This window comes from Electrophorus electricus, chromosome 14 (genome assembly GCF_013358815.1).
Source record: "Electrophorus electricus isolate fEleEle1 chromosome 14, fEleEle1.pri, whole genome shotgun sequence".
Lineage (NCBI taxonomy): Eukaryota > Metazoa > Chordata > Actinopteri > Gymnotiformes > Gymnotidae > Electrophorus > Electrophorus electricus.
In genome coordinates this window covers 15,023,593-15,035,000 of record NC_049548.1, presented here as the reverse complement: position 1 = coordinate 15,035,000, position 11,408 = coordinate 15,023,593, and the positions used below count along the sequence as shown (strand labels likewise).

Genomic DNA, 11,408 nt, shown 5'->3' with positions numbered 1-11,408 from the left:
TCCTTTAGCAATACTTGGCCATCTAAGTCACTATTCTAAAATCAAACTAATATTCTTTACCTAACTGACCATCTACACTGTGTAAAGGTAAAGAGTGTAAACATGGACTCATTATCCTCAACAGTAGAGAGCAGGCCAGCGACCAGATATAACACCATGTTAGTTTTGAAAAGCCCACGATACAATAAAATGGCGATTGATAAACTCATGTACCACCCATAATTTTTCCATTTCACATGAAAATACGCTTCAATAAGGAAGTAAAATATGGCCTGATAGCTGACTCTATTTGACCATAATTAATGACCATTTTCAATTTTTGGCTTACAGTTAATTAACAATTAACTGAACTCTACTGCACTAAAGTTTTCCCCCTTTCATTTTCTTTTTTTGTATACCTTAGCTCAATTTTTCAGGTTATCTCCAAAAGGTTAGAACTCATGTGGCTACATTCTCCCTTCCCAATATCCATTAATCATGGAAAACATGAGCATGCTCATCTTCCTTACACACTGGCATCTTTATTAGATACACCTTGATATAACTGGATTGGAGACACTTTTGCCTTTAGAATTGCCTTATTTTGTAATTGCATAGATTCAATGGAGACATTCCTCATAGATCTTGGTCCATATTGACATGATGGCACTTCTCTCTCTATTCTCAAAAGTTCCTGAACAAGCAGTCTACAATCAATTATCTCTTTTCCTCATGCAGAACCAGATCGCAATCAGTCTGGCTACAAATCAGCACATTCAACAGAAACAGCCTTCATAGCAGTGATGGAGAAACTTCATGCTCCCAAACTGTCATCTTCAGAGTCTTGATTTTTCTGGAAGCTGCCTGCATCAGATTTAAAACCTGAATGCTTGCCTACAAATCCAAATATGGACCAGCCCCTCCATACACAATGTCAATGGTCAAAGCCCAATCCATACCCTCAAGTACTGCTCGGCTTGAAATGCCATGCTTCAAGTCTCTATTTTCTATCCTGGCTCCGAGATGGTGGCACAAAGTTCCTCTGGCTGTCTGGACAGCAGAGTTCCTTGCATTCTCCAAACGTAGACTGAAGACCCATCTATTTGTGGAATATTTTAATGATCACTGATCCTGCTCCTATGTTGACTAACTGAAACTCTGTTTGTTATTGCACTTATCATTGTCCAAGATTAAGTGTAAAACATGTATAACCTTTGAGATCAATGCTGATGCCTAGATTTCAACAGCTTTCTAGTTCAATGGCATCTTGAACTCTAACCTCCTGTATTGGATGGAATACATTCTATGAGTAATGACAAAGCACTTTTGTAAGTTGCTCTGGATAAGAGTATCTGACAAATGCTGTAAATGTAAATAGCATCACACAGTTGCTGCAGATTTGTCGGCCGCACATCCATGATGCGAATCTCTTGTTCCACAACATCCCAAAGATGCTCTACTAAATTGAGATCTGGTGACTGGAGACCATTTGAGTACATTGTCAGGTTCAAGAAACCAGTTTGAGATTATGTGAACTTTGTGACATGGCAAAGTATTCTGCTGGAAGCAGCCATCAGAAGATGGTTGCACTGTGGACATAGTCAGCAACAATATTTAGGTAGGCTGTGGAGTTTAATCAATGCTCAGTTGGCATTAAAATGTCCCAAAGTGTACCAAGAAAATATTACCCATTCCATTACACCACCACCAGCCTGAACTGTTGATACAAAGCAGGATAGATCCATGCTTTCATGTTGTTTACACCAAATTCTGACCCTACCATCCAAATGTTGCCACGGAAATCAAGACCATCAGGCCAGACAACGTTTTTACAATCTTCTGTTGTCCAATTTTGGTGAGCCTGCGCAAAATGTAGCTTCAGCTGCCTGTTCTTAGCTGACAGGAATGGCACCCTGTGTGGTCTTCTGCTGCTGTAGTATGTCTGCTTCGAGGTTCGATTTGTTGTACGTTCAGAGATGCTCTACTGCACACCTTGATTGTAATGAATGGTTATTTGAGTTACTGCTTCCTTTAGCTCAAACTAGTCTGGTCATTCTTCTGACCAAACGACATCAACAAGGCATTTTCCCCCAGAGAATTGCCACTCACGGGATTTTTTTTTTTTTTTCAAATTATCCTCTGGAAACCCTTGAGATGGTTGTGTATGAAAATCCTAGCACATCAGCAGATTCAGAAATACTCAGACCAGCCTGTCTACCAACAACAATGCCACATTCGAAGTCAATTAAATCACCTTTCTTCCCCATTCTGATGAGCGGTTTGAATTTAAGCAGGTCAACTTGACCATGTCTACATGTCTAAATACGCTGAGTTGCTGCCATGCGATTGGATGATTAGATAGTCGTGTTAATGGGCAGTTGAACAGGTGAACCTATTAAAGTTGAGTATATGCTTGTGTGTGTACACACAGACACAGATTTTCTAATTCATACAAAATTATGATTTTTTATTTTTTATTTTCACAATATATTGTCTATGTTTTAAATGGTCAACTAATGTTTTGATATTTTTAGACTAGGTTATAATACAATCTGAAAATGTTTCAGGGAACACCACCATCTGCAACAGTTACATTTCCTCTCCTATGAATTGCCAAAATATAAAAACCATGTTTCCTTTTTTAGTTTCCTCTAACATTTTCAGGGCTTTTTTTTTTTTTAAACAGTCCTTTCTATTCCTCTATACATCCTCTCTAGAGGGCGCACAGGACTGCCAGTGATCTCATTAATATTCATGCTGCCCACCGTGCCCCCTGCCTCTTCACACATTTCAGAATGCTGCACTTTCAGTATGTCAATTTGATGCAGTTTTTAATGAAATGCAGGAAAATATTGCATCTAAGCATCTAACAAGATTCGATATAAAAGACTGCATATCATTCATCAACAGTGACAGCAAGCAGAATTCTTCATTTTACATTTACATTTATGGCATTTAGCTGATGCTTTTATCCAAAGTGACTTACAATTATGACTGAGTACAATTTGAGCAATTTAGGGTTAAGGGCCTTGCTCATGGGCCCAGCAGCGACAACCTGGCAGCAGTGGTGCTTGAACTGGCAACCTTCTGATTACTAGTCAAGTACCTTAACCACCTTCTTCATGCGAGAAAGAACCTTGTGGTCTCTTGGCCAACACTAAATAAAGTTTCTGAACAGCAAAAGAATGCTTGAAACCAGTGTAATTAAATTCACCTTGAGCAGTACGTCAGAGGTAGGTCTGTCCTGGACAATCTTCTGCAGACAGGAGTCCACAAAATTTCGGAAATAATCTGACCTGGGGAAGGTAAAAAATAAAAGAAAAAAAAAAAAATATATATATATATATATATATACAAAATATAATACCTTTTTTTAAAAGCACAGTCTGATAAGTGTTAGAGAAAGGAAGGTGCTAAAATGTGAAGGCATAAAAGGCTGCCATTTATGAAGTCATCAGTGAATCAGGTGTGAAGAGAAACCAGAGAGAAATAAGATAGATGTATTATAACTGGGAATAGATACATACAGGCAAGAGAACAGACTGGGTACAGATATATGACAGCTATAGAATGGATGTCTCACCAGTGATTAGACTGCAGGACTGGGCTTTCATTCTGGGCGATGTGGTATAAGGCACTCATAGCATTCATGTTAAACAAGGGAGGCTTCCTCTCCGCTGTGTGTGAGAAAGAATCAAAGAGTCTAAATGAGTTGAGTAGCACTTATTGTTTTTAACATATCAAAGGAATGCCCATTTTTGAACAGTCATTTGTCACTATGACATTCAAATGCACCCACATTCTCAAACTCTAGGCATCTAGTACCAACTTGACTACTGGCTTTTCTTTATTAGCACTCTTACTGCTCCTTTGAAGTTGCCCTGCTGTACCGATGGTATTTTAAAAAGAATATTCCAATTCTTTTTTCACCAAAAACATTGTGGCATTAAAACAACTGTCATCCTGAAGAATGAACTCCCATTAGTTACCACAGGACAGAGAATGTAACTTCTCTGAGTTCATTTTAATGTGACTGCTGAGGCCACCTCCGAGCACATCAACTTCAGAGTGTAAACAAGTGTGAAAAGTTTATAATGAAGTTTAAGTTTAAAAACGTGAAGACAGGTAATTACAACTAATGCAGCCAGAATTGCACCTTTTAAGCCAATAGATCATTCATGATTTTTTAAATATGTGCATTTGAACATGTAAAAATACAATTAAAATTCATACAGGAACCGGAGGGAGTTATGCACAACTATTTATTTGTCTGCAGTCGTAACACTACTTTCCCTGAAGCCTGATACACTTCTGTGCCCTGTGCAAGCCAATGGGAGGTCTGTTTTGCATTGTTTCATGAATTTATTTATTCAAGAAGCTGAGTCTTCACTAAAAAACCTTAAAAATAATTTTAAAAGGACAGTAAATTATGTTTGAGAAACTTCCTTGTAAATCTCAGACTATGCAAACAAGATGTGTCATAGTTGGCTAGAGACTAATAGACTTACACATTCAAGAGTTGCACTGCCTAAAATGTATTTGTTTAGCATACCGATGAAATGTGCCTTTCACTGTTTCAGTGTTTTACTAACCAACAGTATAGTCAACTGCAGTGCTACTCAATTATTCCACAAAACACAAGTAGTCTGTCACAAACTTCTCCAAAAAATGTCAAAAAAAGCAACAAGCCACTAACTCAGGACTTTATCATCTTAAAAATGTTTAAACTAAAAGCTACTTTTCTTTAAAGCATAGTCATATTTACACATTTAAAATTAACAGTCATTGTGCTCAACACCTCTGACAGCAATCAGGATCCTGCAGTTATAGCTGGAGATTTTGTGGTGTTCTTTTCCCCAAAACGTATTGTATAATTGGGCATGCAGCAACCATGAATAAATTAGGCCACTGTTAGTACAGCATTGACCTTCAATTATCAATACATTATCAGTACATGGTTATTCTCAGACAAGCTCCCAGGTACTCACCCAGCTCTATACAGGTGATGCCGAGTGACCACACATCCACTTTCCCATCGTACTGGCCCTCATCCATGGCCAGGATAACCTCTGGAGCCATCCTACACCAAGGACATGCATTACAGTTAACAGGTGATCCAGCACTGGATGCCAGCAGAAATGTTCTGATATCACATTAAATTAACATCGGGAAAAAAAAACACATGCCATCTAATGCTAAATTATACCGAATCTTAAGAGATGCAACATTTATTAGGAATGACTGGAATATTCCTAAGGACTGGGTCCGGTGGTGGCTGAAGCTTGAGTGTTGTACCAGTAGGGCGTGCCAACAAAAGAGTTGGCAGGGGCAACAATGGAGGCGGAGCCAAAATCTCCCAGCTTGACCTGGCCTGGTTCAGTCAGCAAAATATTTCCGGCTTTCACATCCCTGTGAGGAGATATGCAAAAGATCTCTCAGTGACAGGCCCGAATCACCCAGAAGGCATCACGGAACAAGGGCAGGTTGAACAGGCAATACACAAAAATAAGACTTTTACAGATAGAAATAATTCAACTATGACTAAAAAGATAAGTGAATATAATAAAGTACAATCACTGCTCATTTTCTAAAAACAATTATATATTATAAAAATTGGTAGGTTAAGAGTTAGAGACTAACATGTCCACTGCTATAAACCCTTTGCATTGGTGATATTTTAACCCTTCATTGACTGTTAATTTCAGCCTGCTGCACCACTACTGGAATGAGATTTGAGTGACAGAGCATTCTCAGTACAGCAGTGACATCTGTACGTGTAAAATCCCTAGAAACACTCTCCTGTTGGGTGCCAGCATAACACCCACTGCCATGTCTGCCACACTGCTATGTGGAGAATGGTCTGCCACACAAAAAAAAACTGACCAGTGATGAATGAAGAGGGTGATCAACAACAAATTATGCTCATCAGTAGATGGTCTATAGTCTGTAATAGTCCATCTTTAAATTGTACTTATAACATTGTTGTACCCCAAAGTGGTGAGTTTAGGTGCAAGCGAGTGGCGAGTGTATAATCAATGATGTGTGAAACAAGGATAAGAAATCTCAGGGGAAAAAAAAATCTTATGGTCCCCTCCATAAAAACCAACCACTGGAGAACAACCGAATATTACAGTGGAAAAAGGCAGACAAAAGCACTGCTGCCAACACATCTAGGGGGGGAAAGGGTGACACTACCTGTGAATCATGTTGTGGGAGTGAAGGTACACCAGGCCCTGCAGTGCGCCATGAATAATCGCTGCAATCTCTACTTCCTGCAATGGTTTCTTGTGCACTAAGGGCAAAGAGGAAGCAAGAAAAATTCAAAGTTCTCAATTTTCCCAGGACCCCTTCAGATTTTCACTGCATAGAAATGCACTATGAGAATAATGGCTGAGTAATAGTGACAGCATCAATCTGGCTATACTAACAATCTCATACACATTTCAGATTGGGGAGAGCGGCCATCAGAGGATGCAGAGAGATGCCACACATGCATTATGTATCTATCTTGTGCTGAAAAGTTGAACTGTAGATCGTTGTTCAGCAAAGCAACACATATGGCAAGTATGATAGCTTTTTTATTTTATTTATAGTTATTTTAGCATTAGAACACTCACAACTGAGATTTATTTGTTGTTCATATTTCTACTTCCTTATGTTCACCAGGATTACCAACGCTTTAGCAGGCCTGTAATTTTTGCCTATGCAATTTGTGATTTGCTGGCATGGACTACTGTCTGAATCTAAACTAAATAACTAGATATCTGTGCCAACCAAAATATTTAACATTGTTAACTGAAAATTTCATGATGAAAGATGAGCTTTTTGAGCTCATTTGTGACTATTCCCACAGCAGAATAAGGTACGGCTATGAGCAGGAACTAACAGATAAACTGCCGAAAAAATCCTTAAACTGATTTTTTCATCTGCTAAATGGGCAGCAAGGGCATATGGTACAGATGACATTTGTGCAGTGGAACAAATAACCTTTTCCTTTTCTACAAGCCAGACTCTTTTTGTCCTATAACTCACCTTCTAACAGGTCAGATGCTGAACCCAAACAATACTCCATCACCAGCTGAGGGAGAGACATTGGGTCCAGAATTAGGGAGGCAGAACAACTCCAAAGTAATGCTGATGTCAGATCATGTCTTAACCATCTTGGCCAACATTTAAAGGTAACATTAGTTTGTGATCTACATCACAATCACATGTGGTGAGAATGCCATTTTGAACCCCTAGTTACATGTGAGGCAATTAACAAATTTCCAAGGCAAAGCATTTAAAGCAGTTGAAGATCTATAACTTCCTATTTATGTTTAAGAGTAAGAAATCTACATGTTTATCAGTACTGACAGACTTGGATGGATAGAATTTTCCTATCAGCAAATTCCGAGAAACACTTTACCAGTGTAAGCAAGGAGATGTTGTTGTAGAAATTCTATAGTAGTGAAAGGAAATGGTGCTACTGGGTCAGTACCATTCTTTGCTTAGGGCATTGTGATCGCTGCCCCTCCCATGTGAGCCTGCAAACTCACCCATGCTGTGTGCTCTCTCAGGTAGCAGCCTCTGTACTCCACAGTGTTGGGGTGTTGCAACTTCTGCAAGAACTTCACCTCTTTGATAATGTCCTGCCACTTCTGCAACAGGAACAAAAGAACAATGCAATGTCAAGTCAGGTGATTATTTGGCACTGACTTCCTTGTGCTGAATAGACAGACTGGGCTCACATGCTGCTCTTGTTGTGAGCTTGCCTTACTACACATTCAACTGTGCTTCAATTTTCACCTCATTTGATTGCTTGCCGCTGTAGGACATCTTCTTGATGGCCACCACCTCATTGGTGCGGATGTCGTGAGCCTGTGAATGAAACAGGAGAACATGGTGCCTGTTTTATCACTAATTATTGAAATAGGGAGCTGCATTCGCCCCACGGAGGTTTTTGATTGGCCACACTTACGAAGTACACGGCTCCAAAGCTGCCATGGCCTATCTCGCGCAGGTCTGTGAAGAGCTTTTCCGGGTCTTCCCTGTAAAAGAGCTCAGCCACCTCCGGATCCTTCAGACTCCCTGCCCGCACACTCGACGGCATGGCCAGCGCCTTCACAAAACCACACACACATATGCAAACTATGAAAACTCCTAAAAACAATGTACCATTATAAGACAACCATGCATACCCATGGATGGCATACAGCATGGAAAGTCAGATATATAAAAACTCTCTCATGCCAAATTCAAAACACTCGTAAAGAAAATGGGTTGCTGCGCTATTTTATTACAAAACTAATGCTTTCAGCTCATAACACTTCAAACAGCACAGGATATAGCACTCTTTTCATGTGTTGCTTTGCTAATAAAAAAAAAAAGGTTCAGGCCTATATTCCAACAATTTATGAATAATTGATTCCCACAACCAATAATAGAAACTCCACTCAGCCACATCAAATGAGATGCAGTGACACATGAGCAGAGCAGCAGGTCTACTACATAAAACTAAGAACTCGCTTAAGAGATTTCACAATGTGACGCTGGTGCAATCCTACTGAACAATGCATACTTGATGGGTGTTCTGCTGTCTGAAAGGAAAGACATTCAACCCCTCAATAATTGTCTGCTATTCAACAGGAACATTAACAACAAATTTTTTTTACCTACAACCAGATTTCATATTAAGTTACAACTGCACATCACAAACAATTAAATGGCACAAACACACAAAACCTTCAATTTTAGAAGGGGTTAATGTTTCGTTTTGATTATTGCATTTTCATGCAATTAACAAGGTTGCTCTTCAGTCAGAGCCTAGAGGTTTGCCATATGACAGCTATGAAAGTTTATGGTATTATAGCTTAAAACTGAAGTGATAATTCATCCATGGATGAGGGAACTCGGTATAAATTTTAAAAATGCTAACCATAGTTTTGTCAGACACTCCAGTTACCGAGCTAACTTATTTATGTGGACAGAGACTATATTCTAACCTCAGTTGTAACGAATGACTACTGAAATTTTCAGACGCAGGCCTGCACTACAAAGGGGGAAAAATCTCTTGAACAGAAATTAAGGTTGTTCCACCTCCAGATGTTACTCAATGGAAACATTCGTGACATTGCTCACTTGGAGAAGCGCATTTGCGAGGAATCTTCTGCTGTAATATCAACCCTATTTTAAGGAAACGACTGTCAAAACAAAAAGAATCGCAACCCAACGTAATGCTCACTGGTGCGAGACTTCATGGTGAACCGTGTTCACGGAGCATTAGCAACAGAAAAACCTGACGCCAATACGACAGCATGATAAAGATCATTTTAATTCCCAAAACAGCACAAAAACATAATTTGCCTTTCTAAAGAATACAATGCCTGTCTTCCCAAGCTGTCCAATAGATTAGCAGACCACAGCTAAATTCAGCTTGCAAGATAGTTAGCCAAACCAGCTAAGTGACGCGCTGGAAACTCGTCGAAACAGCAATAGAAAGCAACGGATTCGGGCGTTAGTTGCTTGTTAGCGAGCTAGCGGTTTCAGACGACATACAAATTTTATATATATATATATATATATATATATATATATATATATATATATATATATACACACATGCATACATACATACATACATACATACATATACACTGTACCAATAATATAGGAAGCCGCCAAACTAGATGACATGTTTGCATTTAAATGATCAATTAACTCACCTAGTTAGCACAAGCTATTAGCTAACCAGACCGTTAAGGCTTGCGGCGGAGACTCCAAACATAAAATCTCAGCCAAGGCTTACAAAACACACACAATATGTGCACATTGCATGGAACGATTACACTGCAACGGACCTAAAGCTAAATACAATGAACTATTCGAGAGAACGGCTCTCTGTTTTCACCTAGTATTTAACTAGCGATACGATAAATAATTTATGCAACAATCGGTCTCACCGTGGTTTACAGGATCCACTGTAGCTAGCCAAGGCTAGCTAACTACGGCCTGAAGAGGAAGAGGTCCTTTCTTCTCCGCCCTCTCAGCACGAATTAGTCATTTAAACGTCGATCCATTTATTTATTTAATACCGTTATTGCCCAGAAAATGGCAACTCAATTTTAAACTAAAAGTGACGTTTGCAGGACAAGCAAGTTAGGTTTCTTACTACCTAGCTCTGGGAGGTAGTGGTAGCTAGCTAACGCTAGCCAGCAGTCCAGCTAGTAGGGCATAATCAGCTGATTGTCAATGAAAGCAGCTAACCATTTTAAAGTCTAATATTCCACCACTCCCAGTCCCATTTTGATCATATTTGGTCATTACGTTGGTGTCATTCGTATAAATAGCGGCTGTCTAACTCCAACAATTCCATTTCCATTCTCTGGATCTATTTCGTCCGCTTTTTTGTTCAGTACTTGATGATGGCGGAGCGGGGCGGGAGCCGACCGGAAAACGGAAAAGCGAAAAAGCGAGTTGCTCAGTACACGTTTCAATGCAGCAGTCGCCTCCTGTAGGCTACTTGTGGATGTAGGCTTTCCTGTCGTATTTTACGCCCCTGTTACTTGGGACGCTTCATAAATGAAGGTGAACTATAATATTAACATTATGCTTATATTTAATTAATGTGTATTCTTTATTCATAGGGAAATGTTTTTACACTTCTAGTTGAAATGTAAAGATGGAATGTGTTGTGAGGACTCCAGCAGGGATGGGGATCAAAAAGGTTGCATCATTCACAGTCTCATCAGCCGAAGCGATCGGGACCCTGAGAGAATAAATCCATGCACAACAGCTGGCCCAGACCACATCCCCGGGTGGGCATGCAGGCCTTGCTCATTGCAGTTGGCTGATGTCTTTATAGACATATTGATCAGACACCTAAGACCTTCTCCAGTTCGTTTACCATCAAAACAAGTTCACAGAGGATGCTGTGAGAACTGCTTTTCACGCAGGCCTCTCGCATTTGGAGAACAACGTCAGTTGTTTGTAGTTGTTAATCAACTACAACTTGGCATTCAACACTGTCATACAATCTAAACTAACCAGGACGTTCCACATGCTTGGACTGTCAGCTACCCTCTGCAGCTGGGACCTTACTTTCTAACAGGATGACCCGAGTCTCTCAGAATTGGCAACTATACATCCAGCACACAAACCATAAACACAAGAAGCCCCCACTGTCTTCACATATAACTGCGTTGCCTCCTGTCACCAACACCAGTATCATCAAATTTACTAAGCAGCCACACTTCTCAAAAATTTGAGGAAACACTTAACTCAAACATCAGATCTCAATGAATGAAAATCTTTACTGATATAAATTGTACACTTTATTAAGAACAAAATGACAAAGAATTGGTCAGTGAAAACCAAAATCATTAACCCAAAGAGAGCTGGATTCACAATAAAAAATCAAAGTAAAAAATTGAAATCACTGGCAGATCTAA

At 39.6% G+C, this 11,408-nt stretch overlaps 1 protein-coding gene across 7 annotated transcripts in view; it reads right to left on the bottom strand.

Moving 5' to 3' along the window:
- Nucleotides 1-10,397, bottom strand: part of taok2b (TAO kinase 2b) — a 34,977-nt gene extending 24,580 nt beyond the window's left edge. For all 7 annotated transcript variants that reach the window (XM_035533598.1, XM_035533599.1, XM_035533600.1 and 4 more), the window contains exons 1-10: nucleotides 9,921-10,397; nucleotides 7,940-8,080; nucleotides 7,768-7,839; nucleotides 7,518-7,619; nucleotides 7,012-7,057; nucleotides 6,175-6,271; nucleotides 5,275-5,388; nucleotides 4,968-5,059; nucleotides 3,563-3,656; nucleotides 3,194-3,275 (exon numbers count right to left, since the gene is read on the bottom strand). In XM_035533598.1, coding sequence (XP_035389491.1) covers nucleotides 3,194-3,275; nucleotides 3,563-3,656; nucleotides 4,968-5,059; nucleotides 5,275-5,388; nucleotides 6,175-6,271; nucleotides 7,012-7,057; nucleotides 7,518-7,619; nucleotides 7,768-7,839; nucleotides 7,940-8,071 — 831 coding nt within the window. In that variant the 5' untranslated portion in view covers nucleotides 8,072-8,080; nucleotides 9,921-10,397. The remainder of the gene's footprint in view (nucleotides 1-3,193; nucleotides 3,276-3,562; nucleotides 3,657-4,967; nucleotides 5,060-5,274; nucleotides 5,389-6,174; nucleotides 6,272-7,011; nucleotides 7,058-7,517; nucleotides 7,620-7,767; nucleotides 7,840-7,939; nucleotides 8,081-9,920) is intronic.
- Between the last annotated feature and the right edge of the window lie 1,011 nt (nucleotides 10,398-11,408).